At 40.7% G+C, this 25,684-nt stretch overlaps 2 protein-coding genes across 3 annotated transcripts; one reads left to right on the top strand and one right to left on the bottom strand.

Annotated features, from left to right (window-relative positions):
• Nucleotides 1-901: 901 nt before the first annotated feature.
• os9 (OS9 endoplasmic reticulum lectin) lies at nt 902-11,784 on the bottom strand. 2 transcript variants are annotated; one of them, XM_030419457.1, is made up of 15 exons: nt 11,574-11,784; nt 10,963-11,145; nt 8,558-8,621; nt 8,401-8,477; nt 7,675-7,773; nt 7,294-7,495; nt 6,851-7,006; nt 6,034-6,155; nt 4,791-4,851; nt 4,467-4,549; nt 4,153-4,350; nt 3,813-4,008; nt 3,267-3,434; nt 2,672-2,781; nt 902-2,152 (listed from the first exon to the last, which is right to left on the bottom strand). In XM_030419457.1, exons 1-15 carry the CDS (start codon nt 11,739-11,741, stop codon nt 2,015-2,017), a joined length of 2,025 nt encoding a protein of 674 aa, XP_030275317.1. In that variant the 5' UTR covers nt 11,742-11,784; the 3' UTR covers nt 902-2,014. The 2 variants fall into 2 exon arrangements, with proteins under 2 accessions (XP_030275317.1, XP_030275319.1); XM_030419459.1 differs by lacking the exon at nt 3,267-3,434.
• A 246-nt stretch (nt 11,785-12,030) lies between these two features.
• b4galnt1b (beta-1,4-N-acetyl-galactosaminyl transferase 1b) lies at nt 12,031-24,626 on the top strand. The gene is made up of 12 exons (XM_030421174.1): nt 12,031-12,726; nt 15,184-15,285; nt 16,857-17,079; nt 17,161-17,337; nt 18,773-18,879; nt 19,482-19,519; nt 19,613-19,793; nt 20,860-20,952; nt 21,063-21,250; nt 21,334-21,474; nt 21,563-21,800; nt 22,691-24,626. Exons 3-12 carry the CDS (start codon nt 16,865-16,867, stop codon nt 22,906-22,908), a joined length of 1,596 nt encoding a protein of 531 aa, XP_030277034.1. The 5' UTR covers nt 12,031-12,726; nt 15,184-15,285; nt 16,857-16,864; the 3' UTR covers nt 22,909-24,626.
• Nucleotides 24,627-25,684: the final 1,058 nt, after the last annotated feature.

Here is a 25,684-nt window from a genome sequence, read left to right as displayed (position 1 = left end):
TGCAGGATTGTCACCTTTGAAGGGTTAGCTGCTTAGCTCAGTTGGTAGAGCAGGCTCCCATGTACAGAGGCTTCGTCTTCGCTGCAGTGGCCCTGGGTTTGAGTCCTGGCCTGGGACCCTTTGCTACATTTCACACCCCCTCTCTCTCATCCTGTTTCCTGTCATATTTATTTTTAATTATTTTTTTTTTATTATTGTTTTTGCTTTATTGATAGAGCAGCTGAAGAGGTGATAGGCCCACTCTACCAACTGAGCTAAACAGTACCCTATTTCCTGTCATATATTCAGCTGTACTATCATTAAATGCCATATATAGGCCAAAAAATACTTTAAATAAAGAGAATACAGTAATAATGTAGCTCAAACACGTAATAGTAATAAAAAGCTTTTTCTGACGTTTGAGGATCAAAATGACCACGGCAGACTAACGTCAGTCTTATTGTGATTGTTAAGCTTTAAAACAGTATATGTTTTCCCCTTTGGATGTCATGATGGAGCTGGCTCATGTTATCACATAATTCAACATAGTCTGACCATTTGTGATCCTGGATAACCAGCATCATAAAGCTGTTAACTCTGGGTTTTCCCATCTTTTCCCAGCATACACGTGAAAGGGTGGTTAGAAATGAGCCAGTTTTGTGATACCGGACTACCAGAGCTAGCCAGAAGATAGGTGGCTAACTCAGTCACCTCCATTGGTAATACAAGCATCGGATAAAAGGTTATTAATGGTGAAACACTCTAAATTAAAGTTAAGCTGAAAAAGTTCCGGCCACAATGCCTGTGGATTTTCTTGTGCCACCCGACTTACCCGTCTTCAGGAATGCATGCATCACATGTGGGTCTGAAAACATTTACATATGACTTCCAAAAGTGAAATTATGCTTCTTATACAAGACTGCACAGTCACCAATGTTAACACATTTACTCAGGCAACTCAAGCCCCACGTAACGTGTGCTAATTTACAATAGTTCAGATCAAAAACATTTTTATGCAACAATTATGTACATGTAGATTTCCAGGTAGCCACAATTATTCACAAACTATACAAATCGAGCCCTTGTAAGTACACGTCTGAAGGATCCTTATAAAAGTTTAAGTGGGTCTTGAGAAACTTTACTTGTTTACCTTTGCTAAAATTAAATACAGGGAAGTTCTTGTCAGAAACAAAAGCAAAGCATACACTTAATCCTCCTACATTCCATTAAGTTTTTTCTTCTGGATCCCTTATAAAGCACAGGACAACCCAATTGAAAACCCATTTTGTGTTCTAAGGTTTAACGATGTTAAAATTATGAGTTTACAAATCCTTTTTTAAAATATAAAGTGCCACAGCATGTGTACAAACACTTCTGAATTGAATCACAAAAATGGAGCACGTCAGAAAGTTGCAAAGACAATTTGAAACTGAAATTTGATCCTTTGAGTATTTGCCCTTTGTCTTTCATATCCTTATCAGTAAACTGTAAATGGGACAACCTCCACAAACAATCATCCAGTTTGCTTAGGCATGCGCATACCCCTCCATCTGTGTCACCAGGAGGTAAGGACTTCTTTGTGTAAGACAAATAAAGGTAATAGTTTAGCTGTGGACACAGTGTGCTGCTGACAACTTCAGAACTGGATGCAAATATTCAGTGAAATTCACTGAAATATTTCTAAAAAGGTACATATCGTACTGGGCTTCTCTTGCCATCTATCAAAACTGAATCCCATCAAAAAGTGGAAAATGCATAACTTCATTCAACTGCACGAGGACAGCTGACATTGCTGTATCATCGTGCAACATATAACTGATGCCTACTAAAGACACATATTGCCTATTCAAGACACACAGACACATTTTCTAAATGTGCAACCAGGTGAGTTGATATTATCTGCCAGCTTTAATAGCAGTAACTGAATCAAGTGGGCTCTTCTTCAAATTTGCCACAGTGCTTCAGAGTCCCCCTCCCTGCTGGTCTCCACAGGAGTTCATTGTCACAAAATGTGCACTGAATGTACTGAATGAGCTCATATGTCCACATCATCTGAGTCAGAGGTGCTGGATGACTGGGACTCCTCCTGGGACTCTCCCCACACAAACCTATAGTTGTTCTCCAACTCCTGCTGCCGCTTTTGCTCTTTGTAAACCTCTTCTGTGCCCCCAGTCTGTAAGATGAACAAAAAGGTGTTTTAAACAACCACATACTTTCTGTTTGAGCTTTTGGCAATATTACAAAGATATCAAAACTGTTTCCAACAAGAAAAAGATCTCATCCTCATTTTGAAATGCTAAATGCCAAAAACAAAAAACATGTGTGTTGTACTCCTGAATACTGTTAATGCTATTTAACTATTTAGAAATTAAATATTGTCAAGACAGCATAGCAAAGGCCAACAGCAGAATCGAAAAGTGTTCTAGTGGTTTCCTGACGGTTAGTGGGTCTCAGTTGAATTCTAAGAGATCCCAACTTCCTGATTTATATTTGATAGAACACAAAGTGGTTTTAATCTCATCATCTAGCTCTCTGCATGAAAGTGCCTTAAGGTAAAACTAAGGCGTTTCTATACTGTTCACTAAGCAAACTCTACAGCACACAACAGCTAGCAAACACAGCGTAACAAAGCACAGTTGATATCCAGAAGGATCCAAATGAACCCATAAAAAGCCTCTATCGCTTCAATTACCAGGAGGTTTATGAGAAGCTCTCTGAAGGACTTTGTATCCTCTTCAGTCAGCCACTGGTCACCTGCCTCCTCTGCGTTTTTCCGCGTCAAGATCTTCACCTCAATTTTACCTAAAAAGTAACACAACAGAGGAAAAGGCAGGCTTGCCGATGAAACACTTCCAAGTGGCTCAACGTTTAAAAAAAAAAGGAAAAATGTTAACACAACAAATCAGGATGAAGAATGGTACAAACACATGGAAATACACCTTTTGTTTCCTTTTGTCTTTAAAATAAACTTTAGCTAAATGCTCTCAGACTACTGTTTTGCTGCCATGATCTTTAATTTTTCAATTAATTTACAGAAAAAAAATAGGCAATTGAATGTGTCCCTGGTTTAATGTGCAGGTACTTATTGTGGCCAAACAGTTTTTAGTTTTCAGTAAGAAGATATGTGTTGTCTTTTAACAACTTATCCATAGGAAAAAAAAAAAAATCTGACAGTTATATGCTTTTTGAAAAAGATGAGAAGAGAAGCACATAACTACTATATGCTCAAGATAAGAGATGGAAGAGAGAAAAGGCCATTGAGTGTTTCGGGCATTCCCCCCTCGTACCTTCTGCCTTCAGTCCTGCTTTCTCTAGCTGCTCTTTAACCACGTCCTTTATGTGCTGCCACTGGGGGTCTCCTTCGCCCATCTCCTGAACTTTGACCTCCCCATCAGGGCTGCTGCCCGTCTTATACTTAGTAATTTTGATCTTAACATGGTCGTCAGCCGCTTGGTCTGGGGTTGACGAGACAAAAGAGGGACAAACAAGACAGTTCACCTCAAAACCAATCAGCAGGGCCACAGGATGGAGGAGGTGAGAGCCAAAACACTTTGTTATAAGCATTACATTTCACTTTCAGTAACTTCGATTGATTTCAGTTCTATTTTGATTTAATTACATCACTGGCAGCAGAGGAAAGGCCACTGACTAACCAAAGTAGTTCAAAATCTGCTAACATTGCTTCTCTGGATTTTTGCTGAAACTAACCACACGTGTGAGTCTATTCTGGGATGAAAGATGTTACAACATTGGCTGCACATATGGATGGAATATGAGAATGATGAAGGCAGACACAGAGTGTACAGACATGTGACCACAGAGAGGCAGGCTACCTGGCTGCTTCGGAGCCAGGCTGGGGCTGCCCCTGGTTGGATCGCTAGCTCTTTGAACTGTTTGCTGCTCTGGGTCCTGGACGTCCTTCTCCTCCAGATGATCGAGCAGCTTGTCCAGCGTTGTCTCCAGTGTCTGTGTCGCCTGAGTGCGATCAAACTCCCCTTTCAGACCTTCTGTCTCTAATTCCTGCTGGGCCTACAATACAGAGGGAAGCCAATCAGGTCAAAGCATCGAATTACGCTGGATTATTGATGAATCAGATCTGCCCGATAACATTTTAACATCAATGATATAAAGTACAAACATCAATCTTTGTGTTAAAATAATAATAATTTGAACCTCATTTATGATGTTGTCGAACTCCTTCTGCATCTCCTCCTTTATCTCTTCAATTTTGTCAGAGGGCACTGAGATATCAGACATCTCATCTTCAAACTCCTGCAGCAGACGTTCATCTTCTTCTTTCTCTTCTTCCCCGAGCTTCTCCGTTACACTTTCGCTGGTTGGTTTCTCTCCTCGACTATTGGCTTTTGCTTTCTAAGAAGAAAGAATAAAATGCAACATCAAATTGGAATACCCATACATGGCAAAGAAAAAGAAATACACTCCCAAGAAGCAAGCAAGCGATCACAGTAATTTTGGTAAGTACTGACCTTCCTGTTACTCTCTTTGAGGTGCTGGACAAATTTCATCAGGTCTGCCGGGTCAGTGATGATTTTGAAGTTGAATTTTTCAACTGAAAGACATTGATTAGAAGAGAGAAACTGCTTGTTCAACGCTGAACAAAAACACACAATTTTGTTTTTTTTAAATCATTGACATCAATTATTTATTAAAAATATGAATAATACAATTTTTCAGTTTGCAAATCAGATAAAAATAACAGAACAGATATAAAAGACTCTGTGGTTTAATAATCTTGTTTAAGGCTTTCAAAAGCAACAGGACATTAAATCAGCTGTGTCATTAAACCGTACCTTCATCACCGTCATCAGTGACTTCATTGTCTGTCACTGCGTTATCACCTTCATCTGTCTCCTGTGCAAAGAAACAAATATCAGGTTAGAGGTAAAAGTGTAACCTACACCCTCTAGTGGCTAAGGTTTGACATGTAAAGAAATATAGCATCTAAGTGAAAGAATACAGTTAGTGAATATACAGTATGCAACAATGGGCTATGGAAAAAGGGTTCCACGATGTGTCAGTTAAGTTAGAGAGCCTGTTCATTCGAAACTACGGAAGCCCTAAACGACAATGCAGTCATACATTTTATTTCCTCAGTTTTCCCGTGATAACGAGTTAATTTCCTTCGTTTTCCCAAGATAACGAGATAATTTTCTCGAGATCTCGAGATAACAAAACTTTGTTTTCTCGTGATAACGAGTTTTCATTTACTTATCTGATATTCTCTGAAGCCAGGTTATTATTTCATTAATTATACTAGACACTAAATGCGGGACTTTTATTTTGAAAGCGTCTCGCTGTGAACCAAGGACATCTGTGTTAGTGTAAATGGTGTGTGTTTGAAGTGTGCCTGCATGATTTTTGCTGAACGTGATGAAATGATTTACTGTGCACCTGGCTGATAAAGGGTACAAGCTCTTACAGTGTGTCCGAAGGTGTGTTCGAGTGTACGAGGTTCCTGTAATAAACACTTTGCACCATCAGTTAGAGAGTCTGACCATCATTCAGCGGTGAGGCTACAACGACATCAACGATATAGCTGAAGCCTTGCTAACCATCTTCTTAGATTACACACATTAATGTGAATATTATCTATAATAGCAAGGCATAATGCTATGTCAGCCTGTGTCAGGCCTTGATTGAAAATATATTTGACGCAGTGATCGATATGCTCCTGCTCCTCTGACATTGCTACACTGAATGATGTTTCCTGCAATGATTTAATATACTACACTATCGTTTTGTTTTCTGGAGATCTCGAATTGATTATATCGTTATCTCGGGAAAACAAAGTTTCGTTATCACGAGAAAATGGAGGAACTTAACACGTTATCACAAGAAAACGGAGGAACTTAACACGTTATCACGGGAAAACGGAGGACATAAAATATATGAATGCATGGCCATTTAGGGCTTCTGTACGAAACAACCCAAACCGAGCCAAAATTAGCCTTTGATTCGTCAACAACCAAAAGACTCCAGAGAAGCATTATTCGTTTAGAGGATAACTGACATGTAAAGGACATATTTTTATACCTGATTCTCCTGTTGAGAAGCAGGAAAAGATGTTTTTGAGCTCCCTGGCTTTGTAACTCCCTCCCAAAAGTCGAAATCTTCTGCCTCTTCTGACCCAGCATCCTCGGATACTTCAGCAGGATCTGTTTCAAGACAAAAGTTTATATGTAGCTCGATGGAAATAATAAAACAGACAAAAACAACAATAGATATTTCTATTTAGTGCCTTGACAAATGACTACAACACAGTGGAAACCATTTACAGTAATCACATATGTCTGGGTCAAATTGATTATAACATTATAACATTTTTCCTTTCCTTTTCTTCTCATGCAGATTACCATCTAAATGACAACTGCGTATTTATTACATGACTATGAAGTCATGAAATGGACAGCTTCACTAAACACCAAATTTTACTGAATGTTAAAATTGAAATAAAGTAAAGCCGTTTCTAATACTTTTCAAATAATTGTACAATTTAATTTATCATGTGACTGGCATTATCAATCCACTTGCAAAAGAGCTTTACCCACTACTAGCAGCCAGGACTTTAATTGTTTGAGAAGTATATATATATTTTTTATATACTTCAATTTGCACGCAGGTAGCCAGCAGATAGGTTACCGCGAGACAAAGTATCACCAGGGAATTACCGTAGCTTTCAAAATTGTATTGGTATATTGCCATGTATGGCAGAGGATTACTTTTATGTGAAAATATATTAAAATAAAAAAAATAATAATAATTTCTACAGGAAAGATTCTCTCTCAAGCTTTTAGATTTATATAAGCAGCTACCACTTTACTTTGGGCACTTTGGAGTTAAAAAAATGCACCTTTTCTGTCTGTCTGGTTCAGGTCATCACTGGGCACAGGCGATGTCTCGTCTGCCGTTACTTCCACTGCTCCATCTGGCCCTTCATTACCAGCCAACATCTCATCAAGACTCCTGAGCTCCTCTGAGATCTGCTCTACTTTACGCTTTGTGTCCGCTGGGAATAGACAGAAGGAAGAAGGCGAGGAGAGAAGAAAAAGAATAAAAGAAAGAGCAGAAGAGAGATCATGTCACGCATTTCTCATTGTTTTAATATTAGACGATGGAACATTTCACACAACATCCATTCGACAATGCATGTCAAAAAGTCTAAATTGTTATATACTCCTCTCCCAAATGTTGTCCTGCCTCATTATCCTACTTACAGTTGGACAACCTTAAAGTTATGAAGCAAGACTTTCTCCAAATGCTGCATCACAGTGCCCTTCGTTTTTGTTAACTCACAGACTTGGGCCTTGACGTAATCCATGTACTGTTGGGCACTTAGCGCTGGCTGGCACACGATACCCTGGGGCTTGGCGGTGGACGGGGGCCGCAGGAATGGATGCTGGCAGGTACGACTGGTGTGAACTGTCAGCACGTAGCGGCACGACTGAGGCTCATCCACTCGGGCGATATAGTCACCTGAGCCTTCTTCACACACAAACTGGAAATAATAAAGAGTAAGTTTGCCTGAGTATGTTTTGGAGGATCATTTAGGACATCATGCACATTTCCACTGACTTCATATCTTTGTACAGAATAGAGAAAAGAAAAATTAAACAAGAAAAACAGTCCACAGAGGCAGCGTGGAATACTTATACATCCTGCAATTAAATGCCTCACCCGGACTTCAGTCTCTCTGGGATTTCCATTTAGGTCACACTTTGAGCCATTTACATAGGTCTGACTGTGGTAGCGCTTCAGTCTGTGCTGCTTGGAGGCCTGCGAAATTAAAAGTAAAGACATTTTATCTATGCTGATTGGCAATATTTGTGGACAACGTGTTGCCTCTGATATTTGTAACTGTTTTATAAAACCAAAACAATACATCAAACTTTCCCGATGATACTTTGTAAATGTAGTCATGACTTTGTTTCACTCGTATTTTCATAGAAGGGGAAAGTTTATGACACCGAAGCGACCTTATTTCGTAATTTATACATTATTAGCATAACATTTTCTTTTTTGAAGTACCTCGTGTTATTTTGGTAAATGTTATTTAAAGTTTTCCCACTCTACTGTCGTGATATAGAGTAGATACTATCAGAGGGATTTAGGAGCTGACAACTCATTGTTTGCTGTGACAGATGAAATAAGTCAAATAAACATTCACGAAAGGGAAAGAAATGTATTTTTTTAAAAGGCCATTTGGAAAAAAATAAATACAATTAACATACTTTCTTAAAATGCAGTACATTGCTTACTATCAAGCACCCACATTCAACCACAGGGGTTCAGCTATTATCATACAATTCCCTTCTTGTTTTGAATCTATACCAGAAATCTGACCCCATCAAGAGAAATAAAAGAAAACAAACAACCAAAAGCACAAAACTGAGGCCACTTTACCTTTGCCGTTTCATTGCTCCAGTCAAATTCAGATTCATAATAACCAAGAAAGAGAATGTCGCCTTTGATTTCTGTGTCTGAGGAGAGAAAAACATCAGTCAAAGACAGCTCGCTTGTCAAAGTGGGTGTCATGAAAAACATGGAGGTGCGTTCTTACCTTCGAGGTGGTACTGTCTGATATGCTGACCATGGCAGAACTCATATGTCCACCAATCCTTCGTCTGCAGGAGGCACACACAGCAGATGTTTCAATTTACAGTGAGTGACTGATGTATGCTTCCCGTCAGCAACATAATAGATGATCCTATTAGACCTCCACAAAATCACAACAACTTGTACGCATATTGGTGTGTATCTTTTTAAAACATTTTTGGGTTGATGATTGATGACTGGGATCACAGAAAATTGATGTCATGGTGCAGGTTGACATTAATTACTATGAGTAGAAGACTTTTGTATGTGTCAAAACGGAAAACTTAAGAGGCATGTTTTAAAAGTTACAATACAGGCCTACTAAGAAAAGATTCAGAATATCAATTCAAGTTAAACCGTGGATAACAAAAAAATGGAACTACAACGAGCTGTCGATCTACACACATAATCAAACCTGTGATCACAATCATCTGGTGGGGTCTGTCTATGTAATTCACCTGTTTCTGTTTTTTAATCTGGAGGATACTAAACAGCTACAGTATTTTGTTCCTGTTGAACACAAGTGTTTAGGGTCATACTTTGTGAATATAATATCAGAAAAAGTAGCAGCTGTGCTTGGTGTAATGATACTACACATTTGCCCCAACTTAGTTAGGTGATGTTGCCCTGAACAATAGCAACACCCATTAAATACTATACATGTGGCATTTCCCTGTGTGAAACAGCACGTCTGCACTTTTTCCATTAAGCTAAATGTTTTATTTTTTGTTTCTGACAGGTTGGTCCACAACCTCTATAAAACACTGTAAAAACCCTGGATACAGCATGTTAACTCATTACATCTCTCTTTGCTGAGTTTCATTTCAGTCCAGGCAAAATATCAACTTAACTTTGAACTGTAGTCCCCCACACAACCATCACTAAGTGAGGTGGGTATTTATGGGACTAAAATGAATAGAGGGATTCTTGAAGTATTGCTCAAAGCAAACATCTCCTGCTACAGAAACAAAAGAGCCTTGTTTTAACATCCAGACACAAGTTACTTATGAAGAGCTGAGTGTGTCATTTGGCACTGGGTCATGGGACAAATTTACATCATAACAGCAACTCACTCTCACAACCTTCGTTTTTGTCTGCGCCACAGGATGAGGAAGACACAAAAAGTTGAGAGGGGAAAATATGCGTATATTTTCAAGGGGAAGAAGGATATTGGACAGAGGACAAACACATATTTAAATCCCTGTGCAAAACACTGCTAAAACAGCCAAGGGGAAATTAATATGTGACTATTTCCAAGAACTGAGTGGTAATTCACTTGAGCTTATTTTATCGACCAAACAAATCAGGCCCCGTTTAATAAATTGATCGAGGATGAGTGTGCTTGGTGGTTTGCTGTGTATGCAGAGCCTGCAGGTCACTGAAGCAACAAACTCCCACAACTCTAAGAACTCATCTTCTTTAGCTTTGGCTAACAAGATCTCTGTTGTGAGAACCTTAACTGAGAACCTAAACTGAACCAGTAAAAATATAAAGCAGCATGTGTTTCTCCTCCATTACTTCATACTGACACGACTGTGAGAGCTGAATAGCTGAAAATGAATTATTTATGTTGTATATTTAGAATATAACATTGGAATATAAAGTATGTACTAAAATGTGCAGAACAAAGAAACTAGTGTCTTGAGATGCACGACTGTGACTGTACTGGAAAGGCCCTGTTCAGACTTTAACTCCTGGATTGGGTCTACTATAGCTGAAGATGTGACAGATAAGGGTCCACACATGTTTCAAATGTATTCATAGACCACTCATGGTCCGACTCGAAGTTCAAACTCATATTGGTTTACATATGTAAGGAAAATTAAAGCACCAAACTTAAAAAATAACCATTAATGTTCACCCTACACCTGGACAATAGGAATGTTTGTGCACTGGTATCTTGCCTTGTGTATGGACCTGTTTAAGTTGTATTTCCATTTAATCTATACGTCTTGTGCTTTTTATGCACACTGCATAGTGGAATGAAGTTTTATGAATGTGTATTATCCACATCTTGTGCTGGCAGCCTATTCTCCTACAGTCAAGTGTTTTGGTACACGGAATATTGCTTTTGAGTGTTTTTTACACACTTTGATATCCTATTTTCTGTCTGTATACATCGTTGTCATTGTTCTAGACATGTATAAAGCTGTGGACGGATGTGTACGCTATCCCTCTTCTTCACACCACAACAATGACTAACGCAGCTTTCACAAAACAGAGAATAATACTTCACATTATCAAATTATCTGACTCCTGAACTTTTTGCATGTACTGTTAGTGCAATCACACATGTATCTGTTAAAGTAGTTTCTAGGTGGCATAAGAATTGGACTACTGAATCACACAGATAGGTAGCTGACAACTAACCTTCACTAGACACTGGGCACTGTTCATTGGGCTGAGTAGGTCTGGGATGTCAGGCCCGGTGTACCCTTGTGAGTCAGGCTCAGAGGCAGGATCCTGATGAAACCGGACAGCCTGGGCTGGAAGTCGACACTCATACAGCTGCTTGTACTTACTGGACACCATCATCACCTCCTCTGTCTTAGTCTAAAGGAGAAACACTGTCATGAAGTCTGCAGTATCTTAAATTGGGATACTACCACGTTTTAGCACAAAACTTGAGTGTTAAGTTAGTGTACTACTTGGATTTGCGACTGCACTCGTGGTTAGTCATTTACAATCTAAAGAGGTTACAACTGGCAAGGTGAAAGTGAGGAAGCTGAGGTTTTGTTGTGACAGCTGTCAACGTTGGTTGTTGCGTAGGTCACTGGAAAATAACATATACATTAACACTTCCTCATGAGACTTGAGAGCAAATGTACGTTTTGAAATAAGTTTCTCACCCCGCTAACGGACAGATTATCCTTTACACGCGCTGGCGATATCAAAATAGGATATTCTATGCTAGCTAACAGTAGCCTTCTTTCTAGCTAGCAGATAGCTAACCGTTAGCTCCCCCAAACACCCTCACTCACCTGCCCCAGGATGACGGGATCTGGAAGAATTTGAATCCCATATTTCATCTCGTTCAGCTCCTCTAAATTCAAAAACGCTGGGACGCAGAGGGGACATATCAACATCAAAACATACAATCTTTTCAGCCACCGTACCAAGGAAGCAGCCATGATTGACTCTCTCCTCATACCCCTATTTGTCTGACAGCAACAAAACACACAACGTCTGACATGGTGGCAGCGGATTGGTCCATGTGAGAAGCGCTTCTCTGTCATTGGCTAATTGTTTGTGTTCTGCAACGGGGGGGTTCCAATTCCGTGATGTGTTCGTTTATAACACCGCTACAAGGTGGGCGGGCGGGGCCTCTACCTTCTTTACACCTAAAACCATTATTAAACAGCGCACATGTCAGTGGTCAATGTTCGAATTGACATAAATTAAACCCACACATTGGTATCAAAACCGGGCATCTCTTGGCCTGACGGACAATGCGTGTCACAGGAAAATATCGCCAGATTTATCATGCGGATTCTTATTTTATGAGAAAGCACTAGGCTGTTTTCTTATTTAGAATTGAATTACTATAAATGAATTCACCTGGTGCCCGAATTCGACAAATTACTCAGCTGAAATGTGAACTCTAACTGCGTGTTTTTTTTTTACGCATACAATAGCTAATATAGAAGCAGACTGTCGAGACACACACAAAAAAAAATCCTCCCGTGAAGCATGCGCTCACATTCCCACACACTGTACCACACACACAGCACACACACCAAGCACATATGTGCACTGACGCCCACACCCAGCCATGTACACGCACATGCACGTGCACATTTTTTTTTTCCTCCATCGTATTCATGAGCAGGTTTAGCTGTTGGATGCATCAATTTAATTTCAGTGTGTGAAATGTGTTATTTGTCGCATATCGGAGCTCCATGATGCTGCTGATTGACCGCTGCGTGTTGCGTTGAGGTGCGGTGCGCTCTGCCCTGCTGCTGCTGCTGCTGCAGGGGGAGCGTCCGTCCACTGCTTTATTTGTCTCCTGGCTGCTCCGTCTCTCCACATCTAATCCCATTTGCAGGACCACTGAGAAACAGATTCATTAGGAAGAAAGACCTCCGTGCGGGCAGGAGGTGAAACCATCCTACACTGTGCGTGTTTGGAACTGAGGTGAGCTCTCTCTCTCTCTATATATATTTTTTTTTACTGTAACAACAATAGGCCTGAACCTCTGTCTTTAGCGCGTTATATCTTTCGGTGTTGCCAGGTCTGGGTTGGACATCTGACGGCCTCTTTACCGGGGGGGGATACATGAGAGGAAAAGACAGGCGTGAAAAATTTTGGTGCAAAGTCGATCAAATGCCCAAAGGCGAATAGATACTTGTTTTCAAGGGTTCTTATTTCAGAATACAAGGGATGTAATCGTAAAACGTATCCAGCTGTATGAGGATGATTTTTCTTTTCTTGCAGTCTTTTTCACGACAAGGAAGGCTAATAGGCCCGTGTGAGTGATCGTGTTATCACTCTCATTATCTCTGTCATTCATGTTGCTGGACACATGGCTGCATTACCTTGAAATCATCGGCAGTGATATCAGATGCGGAATTTAAAAAAAAAAACAACAAAAAAACACACACAAACAAATGTGTTCATTTAATATCCAGAGTGTGAACGAGGCAACAGATCTGTCAGGATCTTTGGGAGGGACCCCCGTAAAGAGCTGTGTCCATGTCTGTAGCATGTCCACGGCTCCTCACCGCCGGTTCGTTTTTAGGTTAATTAAAAACAGCAGCGCAACGAATACAGCGCGCACTTTTTAATTCTCATGACCGGGGTCATCTCTCACCTCTGGGTTATCTCTAAGGATGGTTTCTCCATCACAGCTAATTATCAAATCATGCACAGTTCACATCCATATGCAGAGGATGTAGGACCGGCTAGGGGGGCTGAATCTGCGAGCCTAACAGGACACACCCAATCTTGAATACAATGTGATTGTCATATTCTTCACATTGTTTGAATCATAATTCCTTCATATACCTGTCCCCTCTGCTTTAGTTCGTATAAGGTTATGTCATGGCCTGAGCTGAGCAGTAACTCAATTTAGCTACCTTTACAGTCTGATCTTAGAGATATGATCCTATCACGTTGTATGTATTCTCAGTATCATTGTTTATGCTACCTTCTCTGTTTGAGTTTATTGTAGTTTCCTTTTTTTTTTTTTTCTAAATCCATCATATTGTATTTTTAATTGTGATATTATCCAGCAGTGATTTCTGCATTTACTCACTTTTACTCTGTTATTTATTGTTGGTCTGTTGCATCTTTGCATTTTATTCTCATGTTACTGTAATTTTGATCTTTCCCCGGCACTGTCAGGCAGGGTTAAAGGGGAAGACATGGGGATAGAGGAGGTGGACCCAAACGCAGTTAAACAGGGGACACGAGGCAGGAGTGGGGAAACAAAAAGCGAGCTTTATTTTAAAGCTGAGTCCAAAAACCAAAAGCAGACAAAACGGGGGCAAGAGGCAAAGTAGCAACCAAAAACAGCAAGACAAAGTAAAAAGAAAAAAAATCAAAGTTCAAATCAAACGTCAGAAAACCAGAAATCAAAATCCAATGAACACATACCATGGGGACACGAAGACCATGAACAGGAGCAGATGCAAGAATGGGAGCATGCACAAAGACAGAGGCTGACAAATACAATGACCAGACAAGGAGTGAAGGGAACACACAGACTAAATACACAGACACTGATGAACAGGTGAGGAGAGAGTGGAGGGAGGAGGCCAGGTGTGGTAACGAAAGGGAGGAGCACATGAGAGAACATGAAGGGAACAATACAATAGACAGAGGGAGCCAGAGGGAAGAACATAGGAAAATACACAGAACTTAAGGACACAAGGGGGCATGGAAAAAACAAAACAAAAGACACAAGACATGATACAAAGACATGGAAATCAAATACAAGAAACCACAAGACAAAACCAGACAAGAACACAACGAACAAGAATCTACAGTCATGACAGGCACGAGAATTTCCTTCAGGATTGATACAGTTCTATTTTAACTTCACAATTGTTTTAAACCTCTAATTATATATATAAAAAAATACTAGTTAATACTAGTTTTCTGAATCATAAAAGTGAATTCTGATGGCGTTATCCATTTCTTGTATAGGTTAATGCTTTTTTATTTGTTGCAGCTAGAAATGAGACCATTCGACTGCTGTGGTATACAGCAGAATGAGACAAGAGAAAGAAGCAGTATCACTACTATTACACGAGGAAGTGTTTTGTAAAGGAGCACTTTGAGGAACACTTTCCTAGACATGCTCAAAAGGCACAGCTGATTTCCTGCTCAGCTCTGATTGATTTATTTTTACAGCTCACAAGGGTAACACTAAATTGGTCACCCCCAAACCCTGCAGGATTTCCCCTGGGGGCTATCCGACCAGGCCAGCAGCTGCTGAGGCACCATATGGACTCTTGACGTTTGTTTTTTTTAATGTGATGATGCGATTGTGCAGATTTGTGTACAGTTTTCTTCGGGAGCTAGTCTTAGTTGTTATAGAGATGTTTCTACAGTGCATTCTTCGATTACTTTTGTCTTTTTTGTTTCCAGATGGGGAAGGCGATTACTTATTTCTGTGACTGTCTACATGGTTTCTGGAGATGCAGGTGCCTTCAGAGGATGCCCTTTCACTGACTGGATAGAGGCAGTTGGGTAAATGTTCTTTATCCCATACAAGCAGAGAAGTGAATTCTTACGTTTGTGTGCATGCAAGTACTCAGGTGCAGGAAACCCTGTGTGTGCATGCAGCAACTGAGGTCATGATTGGAGAAAGCATGCAGATTAACCCTGCATATCCATTATGTTTTTATCTAAACAGCAAACCAAACCGAGTTTTGGTTTTGGGTCACAATAGATGCATCCCTCTCCTTTGCCATCTTTCCATATGGAATAGCAAGGACGGTTTTTGTCACAATTCAGTATGGTGGCCTAATGAAATGAAATGTTAAACTCCCTCTTGCTCACGGAGCTGAGGAAGCTCAAGAGCTAGAGGCCAAAACATTTTCATTTTTTGGACAGATGGTGGTGTTAGAGCAAAAGAAAGAAAGAAAGAAAAAAAGAAAGAAAGACATTTGGTGCTTACTGTGCTGTAGCTTCAGAACAAATCTCAGAGCCAAAACACACCCCTACCACACAGACACATACAAGTCACGTCACAACAGTAATTTCACATAAACATGCAGACCGGAAACTGAGTTTTTGTTCATCACTGCTACGAGGTAGGAGAAAGAACTCATTGTCTGATGGCACATTTCTAAGGCATGAAGCGTCTGCTTTCAGTCGAGTTAGCAGAGAGAAAGAGACCAGAAGAGAGAGGACGAAAAAAATAAAATCCAGATGTTCCAAAAGCTAAATGCTGACTTGAATGCATACTGAGCTAACGTGTCTGAACCACACATGTTACTGAATATTTGTTTTCCTCTGCCTGTGCGTGTGTAAAAGCCATACTGCTGACTGTTGTTGTTGTAGATGTGCAGACAGCTATGTATTTCATGAATGCTTTGTTGTAGCACTAAGTGCCTCCATCATAAATGTTACTAAGGGGCGCCTGAAGAATGCTCCACAGCAACTCAGGAGCAACGATGATGATTTACTGGAAAGATCTTCTCTTTGTCTGTCTTACATAATGTGGAAAAATGTGTTCAAAAGTTCATCCAAGGTTAATGTGGGGCTTCAACAGCCTAAAGTTAGTCACATAGAGTGGAGAGCTTCCCAAGGGTTCAGGCTTCTTGGGATGGATTCCGTTCTCTCTGTTTCCGCGGACGGTGTCCATGTGCTGAGCAGCGGAGGAGGGACAGTAACTCAGAATGTTTCATTGTCATATTAGCTTCAGCTGAAATTTGAGGTCTATTTTTACACAGAGCAAAGACTGTGGCTGTGGGGCGGCTGTAGGTCAGGAGGTAGAGTGGGACATCTAGTAATTGGAAGGTTGCTGGTTTAAATCCTGGCTCCCCCTAGCTGCATGTCAAAGTGTCTTTGAGCAAGATACTGAACCCCACATTGCTCCTGATGAGCAGCTGGCACCTTGCATGGCAGCCTGCCATCAGTGTATGAATGTGTGTGTGAATGGTTGTATCTGACAAGTGTTGTAAAGAGCTTTGAGCAGTCTGTAGACTGGACATACAAATGCAAGTCCATTTACTAAATATATTGGAGTTGTGTCAAGTGTAGACAGGAGGAATAATTACAGGAAGTCCTTCAACACGTACATTTGTCTGTGTCAGGTTTTAGGATGCGCTCCCTAAGAAAGACGGTGTTGCTCGCCATCCTGGTGTCTGTGGTGCTGGTACTGGCCCTCCTCCATTCATGGCCCACGCGGGCTTACACCACGGTGGATGTGTGGCAGCGAACGGGGCCAATAGCAGAGAGGCATCTGGAGGAGAGGCTGCTAGAACCAGACCACCGATTAGGCAACATCCCCTTTCGTGTGAGGGAAAGTGTGGCAAGGTATGAGCACCTTCTCACCAGTCCATTTACTCCGTCTCAGCACAACAGAGCTCAGCTATAAACTGATTTCCTCCCATCCAGCTTGTTGGCGCGTAATGGATGTGTATGTGAGGGTGAGAGTGGAGGAGTTAACCTACCCTTCGCCCAACTCTTATTCCCGCGGGTGTCAGCTCACCCATTGCACACTGCCTTCGAGGCCTCCGAGCTGGAGGAGATGAAGAGGAGACGGGCCAAAGAGTACAAGAGTTTCCAGAAGAGGTAAGTCGCTCCGTAAAACAGAGGTATGAGATAGAATAAAAGGATTTTCATCTTATTGACAGAGACTCTAATGAAGCATGAGCTGTATTTCAGCTTATAAAAGCTAATTTTATCTGCCTTACTCTTGTTTAAATTTCTAGTATCAGGGCTGGTCAATATATGGCTATTAAAATATTACTGTGATATAGGACTACGTATTGTCTTTGATTTTGGATATCGTTATATTTTGATTTGGTTACTGGCTTTAAAGGCAGCACTACAGTCAAGCAACATAATTTTATGAACGTACAAGACTGACCACATTACTGATGATTGTTTCTCAAATATTTCATTGTGTTAATTAAAGGTCATCCCCAGAATATTGTCACTATGTTGATGTTTAGGTATTTGGTCAAAAGCACTGAGATGTTTGATTTTGTCCCCCCTGTGCAGGCGTTTGAGCTTGAGCAAGATTTCAAGATAAATTCTAAAGATGTTGCCATATTACTTTAAAGCCATATTGCCCAGCCTTTGTATCAGGTGCTGAATCCAGCTTCAGAGATCTCTGGGTTACATATCCATCATTGAGAAAGCCTCTGGCCCATATCAACTGTCCCGACTACTTATTATTAGTAGGATGATTACCTCGCTCAAGGAGGTTATGTGTTCACCCGTGTCTACGTATCAGATTTCCATGAAACTTTTTCATAAAAAAAGGAGAGAGCCTAGAATACACCTCATTAATTTTTGGTGCAGGTCTTGATGAAGAGATGAATCCAGGAAATTTCTTTGACATTGCAAGATTCTTTTCAACATTTTTATTAATTTCTTGGGGAAATGTGCATGGATCTTGATAAAAAAAAATGTAGGTATCTATAAGTAAGTACAACATGATGTGGATCCTAATAAAAATCTATATCTAGCTGATTAAAATGTGTCTTTGTTGAGGGTAGTGTTTTTGCAGCCAAGACAGTAACAAATAGAGACAGAAACCTGCAGCTGTACCACCATCCTCTTGGAGCCAAAAAGATTTACTTAAATGTTGGCTTGACAGTCATCAGTCATGGGGAGTTTGAAGTGATACAAGGTTATAAAATGTAATATCGGACAAGGTTTTACTGTATTAAAGGGGACTATTGAGCCTTGATGGAGTGCCGTTCTAGTTCAATGTGTTCAACTGATCCAGAGCACTGCAGCAATGCAATCAAGGTAATCAAAATGGAGATTATTTATGTTCTTTCCTCCCTATGGTTGCTCACTGAAGATTAGTTCGCTGCAAGATGTTCTTTCCTGTCAAGAACAAAATCACAAGGTGTTTTATTAATAGCTTCTGTGTGTGGCAGTGAGTTTGTGTTTTACAAACAGCAGAGCACACTCACTGGATTTGTTTGGCTCGTTTTGTTCCCGTCTATGCTTTTGAAGTCTGCATCCTCCTGATGTGAGTTTTTTCCCTCAGGTCACAGACTCCTGCAGATGTCCTCATCATTGCAGAGGCTAACAATCCTTTACAGTATCCAACACAGGGCGTGGAGATACGACCTCTGAAAACAATCATCATCCCAGGTACGGCTTTAGACACACTCATGCCTATTTGTCAAATTAGATGGACGACGTGGAAGCACGGTGTTACTTTATTAGATTAGATTATTTAATCAGAGCAGTGGCCGTTACTGCAGCTTAATAAATCACAGTTCACTTGTTAGACGCAGACCCAGAGCTGGCCGACATGTTAAATCCACTAGATGTACAAAAAGCACACTGGATTTAAATTATCTGTACGAGGCTGAGAACAGCCATGCTTGCAATTATTACATATTCATTAATTTATTATCTCAAGAAAACAAGCTTTGTATCTGGACAAAACGCGATAACCAACCCATTATCACGAGAAAACATAGGTTTGTTTCCTCTTACTACTTAAAATACTAATATAATGTTGTTATTATTATATTATTACTACTTTAATGTCTGTTAGTCTTCGTTATTTTTTATAACAAAATAATTAACTTGTGACCTTATGATAACAGCATCACAGTAAATGGCAAGCGTGACGGTTCCTGGCTTCTGTATGACCCTTATTTTTATTATGTGTTTAGGAAGTGGATTGAATATGTCACAGTGGCTGTAGCAACTAAATCTGTAAATTTTCATCATCATCCTTTCAGGCTTGGCCTTACACGACCTTCCAAGAGACCACTTCTCAGTAAGTATTCCAATATGTCCTTCTTTACTTTGACGTAATTCAGATGTCCGCTGTTCTTTCATCCCACTGACGTTTCTCTCCATCTCTCTGCAGATAAACATCACTGCCACGCTGGGAACGCTGAATGTGGCAGCGGAGGTAGACGGGGTGAAAATCAAAGGTGACGGCGAGATGCACATGACCCTGTCCAGCAGCCTCCTGCTCAGCCTGAACCGACAGCTGCAGTTCGTCACCTACACAAACACGCTGTTTCACCCGAGCACGGCTGACACAGGTGAGGCCTCAGACAAACTAGTCTTTGTCGTTTGACTTGTCTTTTTGTTATTACTTCTTTAGAAATGTATGGGGGACATGGAGAGAAAGGCTTTTGAGTAAATTGAAGTATGCATCCCATTTTCTGTGCTTTTTCATGTACAGAATCAACTGCCGTGTGCTCTGTGTGATCCAAAGTTTGATCATTTGGGAATCATTGTAATTTGTTTTGTCATCGAGAGTTGGACTAGAGTTGATCGTTACCATTTTCATGTCTATGCAGTAAATATGAACCTACCAAGGTCTACACCAACAGAAGCTCTTTCCGCCCACAAAAACACTGTTCTTGAAACACCTCTTCAGTGGTCGCGCCTTTAATTTGTGACTTTGTGACATCATACTATGTCATCATGTCACACTGGTGATGGGTCAGGCATGTGTGAGCTGACCAATCAGAGCAGGCTGGGTATTTGTGAAAGGGGGTCTTAAAGAGACAGAGGCTAAAACAGAGCGTTTCAAACAGAGGGGGAATACAGTCCGGCAGAGCAATTAAACATGAAAATGTATTATAGTAGTAGCCCAAAGTAAAAATTATGAACCTGAAAATGAGCATAATATAATAATCTCTTTCAACCGTACATACATAAGAGTGGTACCGATCTTCTCATCTAACTCTCCATCATAAAGCTAATGACTGTGTTTTTCAGTATGTGTAATTTAAATGTCTTCATCCCTGTTGTTGAAACTGTTGAAATAGGTTTCCAGGCAGCGGAAATATTTGCTGAATTTTGACACTGTGCAAACCCGGACAGCTAATCAGGAGGCAGACTAATAAAACAGCCTGTTTGTCTCGCTTCAAAAGAGAATAACGGGGACAAAGCCTCAGGACAGGCACTGACCAAAGTCCAGATTTACCTCATATGGCATGGGCTAATTTCAGAATTTAATCTTTTGTCCATTGTGTAAAAACATTCAGTACCAGTTGATTTCTCACTCTATACCAGACCGGAGTCTGCGGAACAGTCACCCTATTAGATCCTATGCTACACAAATCAGGTTTATTAAGTCATCTCTGTTGTGTCTTTTAGTGCAGTTTGAGACTGAGGGGCATCAAGCTACCTTCAGCATCAAGATTCGTCACGGTGTAACACCCAAACTGTACAACACAGGATCCAAAGGAGGTAAAACCCAACACCAGCATGCCAATGCTGTCCATAACCTTAAACCAAAAATCCTCCATGTTATTTAAACACTGAGCTTCACTTGGTTGTTTGATCTTCCTTCTCTGCAGAGTACAATGTCAGTGCCCTCGTTACCATAGCTACAAAGACTTTCCTGCGCTATGACAAGCTTCAAGATCTTATCGACAGCGTGAGGAGATACTATCCCACCGTCACCATAGTGATCGCTGATGACAGTGAAAACCCCAAAAGCATCGCCGGGCCTTACATCGAACATTACATCATGCCTTTTGGAAAGGTTTGGAAAGACTTCTGATTTTAACATCTCTGCCGTCCTCGTTGATGTTCTTTGGTGTTCAAGCTCTGTGTTGCGTGTCGTAGGGTTGGTTTGCCGGACGTAACCTGGCCGTCTCTCAGGTGACCACAAAGTACGTGCTGTGGGTGGATGATGACTTCATCTTCACAGCCAACACCAAGCTGGAGAAACTGGTGGATGTTTTAGAGAGGACCACTCTGGATCTGGTGAGAGATGGACGGATACCCTATTTTTGATAGGTGCGACGTTGGCATGGTGTTTTTGCTGAGTGTATGCTATGTGTGTGTCATCCAGGTGGGTGGTGCAGTGCGAGAGGCCACAGGTTACACTGCCACCTACAGACAGACCATCTCCATCGAGCCCGGGGAGGAGGATGGTGACTGTTTACACATGAGGAGAGGCTTTCATCACGCCATCCAAGGCTTCCCCAACTGTGTTGTGACTGACGGGGTCATCAACTTCTTCCTGGCTCGCACCGACAAAGTCCAGCAGGTCGGCTTTGACCCGCGCCTCGCCAGGGTAGCTCACCTGGGTGAGTACAGAGACAGAAGTGTTTTCACATCAAAGAAACAGGAAAGATCGGGCAGGTGATATGATGAAGTGCAATGTAATATACAGATGTTATAGCACGTGTTTGCATTTGGACGTGCATCCCAGTTCAGCACTAACGTACATACTGATTCTGTACAGCTTGTGTGTTCAACTGTTTCATGCTCGTGCTCTGTGCCAAGTGAGAATTATACGACATGTGAGCTGATGGCGGTTGTAAAACACATTTTTGTTTCGTTGTGTTGTTTTGTTTTAATCTCTCTAGCAGCTCCCAAAATTCTTTTGGGAAATCACTTAACATAATTTAAGTCAAAACAAACACTAAAAAGAAAATTGCTAACTTTATTTCACCAGATGGTCTGCAGTATTAAGACGCTTATCAGAAAAATCATTGAGACTCAGTCAAAAGACAGCAGAAGTAAAAAGGCAACTGCATAATCTGAATAGTTTAAGTAATTAATGTTTCAAAGATTCATATCTCATTTTAGTTAATTAGATAGTATCATATACTATATATTCATACTATCTTATCATCTTTGCAAAGAAATTAAACTGTGAACATTTGTAATCAGCGCCTGCAACATCTGAGAATCCCTGATATCTCTCTGCTATGATTTAACGCATTAATGCAAACTGATTTTCATTTCAGTTTAGCCCCCTGCTGTCCATTTCCCACATCTCTTCTCATATAGTAGCTGTTTATATTTGACACATTTTTCTACATCTTACAAGTGAGAAAAACTCACTTTCCATTTTTTTAAACCTATTTTGAGTGACATTTCCTCTTCAGTGTGATTTAATAAATTAGACTTGAACTGAGTTCAATAACTGGATGTATGTGGCTGAATAGTGCTGTTTGTGTTTGTTTTGCAGAGTTTTTCATCGATGGCCTTGGATCTCTCCATGTGGGCTCTTGCGACGATGTCATTGTCAATCACGCAACCAAAATCAAACTCCCCTGGGTCAGCCAGTCAGAGAGCGACAAGACTTACGCCAAGTTTCGTTACCCGCCGGCCTCCTCAGACGCCACTCACACGAAAAATGGCCTCCTGTTCTTCAAGAACCGATTCCAGTGTTTGACTCATAATTAGCTCCTCTCCCCTCGATCCCAAGGGTTCCTCTGCTCTTCCTGAGTTGCCAAAGAAGTTCTCCCCTACATCCTGTCAGATAAGATTTCAGACAAACACTTTGGTTTGCCTTTTCTTGAAAACCTCCACAGGAAGTTTCAGGCTTTACTGTAGAGAAAATGTGCTATTAGGGCAGTTTTAGCATGTTTATTCAGTCAGTGCAGAGCTCTGCGGCGAGCTAAAAAGTTCTCTTCTGGGGCTGGAAACAGCTGTAGTAACAAACACATTGTCTTGTTTACACAGACCCAGTTAAAATACAGCGTAATCTTAATTCATTTAAAGTTATTGAGGGATTTTGTTTGTCAAATCTTATCTGGCCACATATCCTCGAGTTGCTCTAACACGGAGACCGAGCTTTGGGAAAGTCCAAGAGGTAGCATCTCAACGGTCTGAGTCACTTCATTGTCATTCTCATGTGAGTAGGGGTACATTTGTCCTCCTTCAATTTGCACTATCTGAAAAAAGACTGAGCTTGGAAAAGCAATAGTGACGTTAGAAAGGCTGAAGACAAGGATGACGAAGAGACACTTCCCAGAGAGGGACAATACCGTAGACACAGAGCATAGGTATCCGTTCTACTGATGCCACATGAAGAACGTATACAAAACCTTCTCACACGCGGTACCTACGCTCTGTGACTGACTGGTCGTGCCAAAGGTTTGGCTGCTGGCTTTAGGGTGTTTTATCTCTTTGTGTTATAGTTTTGCTGCCCCTCCTTTTATCCAGAATCCTATGTGTCCTTCGTGAGTGATAAATCATGTCTGAGGAGGAGCAAGCTTTGGTCCCATCCATCCGGAGTCACGCCTGGCGGTACCAGATCTGGGAGAAGCCCTGGTTATCGTCTGCTACCGTTCTTGACCTCTCTGTCCAGTGCACGCTGATGAATAAGACTGAAGTGATTTGCATCTTTACATGCTGCCTAAAAGGAAAGTTGAATGAACCAAAGTGCATGTTTCCATGGTATGAGAGGGAGAGAGCACATTGGGAGAGGATTAAGTTATTAGTCAGAGCATGAGAGGGAAGCTGAGTGGTGCCCAGTGAGACAAAAGTCAGTGAGTCAAGGTGACATGCTGGAGCCCCAAGGCTTGAAATCCTGTTTTTCTGCTCTCCCCCTCGGAGAGTTTCTGTTACTCATGCCTGAAGTGACAATGCTGTTTTTTTATACCATGGCCTTTAGGTGGCGCCCTTGTCTCACTCTATTGTTTCCTAATAAGTCATTTGTTATTTGCAAAGAGGTGCCAGAGATTTATCTACCTTTCTTTTTTTCGAGTTTTTCTGAGAGGAATATTTTAAAACTATTTTATGTGATGTATCTGTCAGTCATGAATTGTTTTTTTTTTTTTCCTGTCCATCAAAATGATGTTAGCTTCTTCAGACGGGTCAGAATCAAATTTCATCAGTGACACACTTTTTAAAAAAAGGAAAAAAAAAAGGCTCCTGTGTTGTTGTGTGTCCACAAATCATGTCTCATGTTAGCAACTGTTGACAGATCTAATGCTGGGCGAAAAACCTTTGTTTTTTGTTTTTTTTGTTCAAACAGTGATATTTATTGTGTTAGCACTGAAATTTAACTTGCCTGCTTCACCCAAAAGACACTGGTGTGAGACGTCCGATCATAGCATTATGAGCATTTTTAAAATTTATTTCAAATGTTGACATATTAAAATGTCTGTGGAAACACCTTTCTTTCATTTCATTAAAAAAAACTGTTATATATATATATATATATCAAATCTCCCCACTAGAGGGGGCTGTATACCAACAGGTTCTCTGTTCTGCAGTAGTTGTGGTTTCAAGATCAGATTTAGTCAAATGTTCACTACATTGTTTGCATTAGCTCAATAACAAAACTGACCATCCCACTCAGAATTGTTCTCTGCAAATAAATATGCACATTTCATAGTAGAAAATCACCTTTATGAAGGCAAATGTGGCAAAGAAAGCCATGAGTTGCCATGTTTATTACAATGAGCTAGGGTGGGAGTTAGGGGGGGCTTCTGACAGAGATTATGGTTAGAAAATGGACTCATAAGACATTACAGATGGGGGAACTTCAGGCTACAGTCTTCTCACTGAAGCGTCATGGAATAATGTTTACGGAAAATCGAAAATGCCGTCTAACATTTCCCGGCAGCAGACATTTTTGTGGCTTATGAAATCGTTCTGTGCTAAAGATGAAACTGCAGAAGTCGTATCCTCAAAAGTCAATGTTTTTATATTTACAACCATGGATGGATTACCAAACAGGCCTACCAGATACAGGCCCAGAGGTGCCCCTTGACCGGACTCTCTGTTTGAAAGTCAACCAACCAACTACAATGAAAGGCAAAATGACAAAAAAAAGAGGTGTGAAACAACAACAGAGAAGCAAAATCACTGCAAAGATTTACAAAACGACCACAGAGACACACTAAATAACAAGAAAATGGGCCAAGACGACTGCAAAGACACAAAATGATCACAAATATACACAAAATGTTGCACGATTACACAAAGACAAGGACATGACCACAGAAAACAGACACGTGAAATGACTAGAAAGAAACGCAAACCCGTACAAGCATCGAAACGACCACAGAGACGCAACATTTTACACTACTACTAAAAGATGCAAAACAACCGTGAACAGTTGCAGAATATTATGAGGAGATGCAAAACGACAGCAAAGAGACACAACACAGTCACAAATACAAAATGTCAACAAAGTGTTTTTTGTCTCTGTCCTAGCGTCTTTCATCCA

Source organism: Sparus aurata, chromosome 6 (assembly GCF_900880675.1).
Source record: "Sparus aurata chromosome 6, fSpaAur1.1, whole genome shotgun sequence".
NCBI lineage: Eukaryota > Metazoa > Chordata > Actinopteri > Spariformes > Sparidae > Sparus > Sparus aurata.
Note: the sequence above shows the minus strand (reverse complement) of the source record. Positions and strands in the feature narration are given on the sequence as shown.

Bases quoted from the DNA above. Each gene is read 5' to 3' on its own strand.
- os9 (XM_030419457.1), bottom strand. From the start codon at position 11,741: ATGAGGAGAGAGTCAATCATGGCTGCTTCCTTGGTACGGTGGCTGAAA. The intron at 7,007-7,293 runs GTGAGTTAACAA...GTCTATTCCCAG, and splicing joins TTACGTCAAGGCCCAAGTCT to CGGACACAAAGCGTAAAGTA. The intron at 4,351-4,466 runs GTCAGTACTTAC...CTTTCTTCTTAG, and splicing joins TCAAAGAGAGTAACAGGAAG to AAAGCAAAAGCCAATAGTCG.
- b4galnt1b (XM_030421174.1), top strand. From the start codon at position 16,865: ATGCGCTCCCTAAGAAAGACGGTGTTGCTCGCCATCCTGGTGTCTGTG. The intron at 17,080-17,160 runs GTATGAGCACCT...CCTCCCATCCAG, and splicing joins GTGAGGGAAAGTGTGGCAAG to CTTGTTGGCGCGTAATGGAT. The intron at 20,953-21,062 runs GTAAAACCCAAC...CCTTCTCTGCAG, and splicing joins CAACACAGGATCCAAAGGAG to AGTACAATGTCAGTGCCCTC.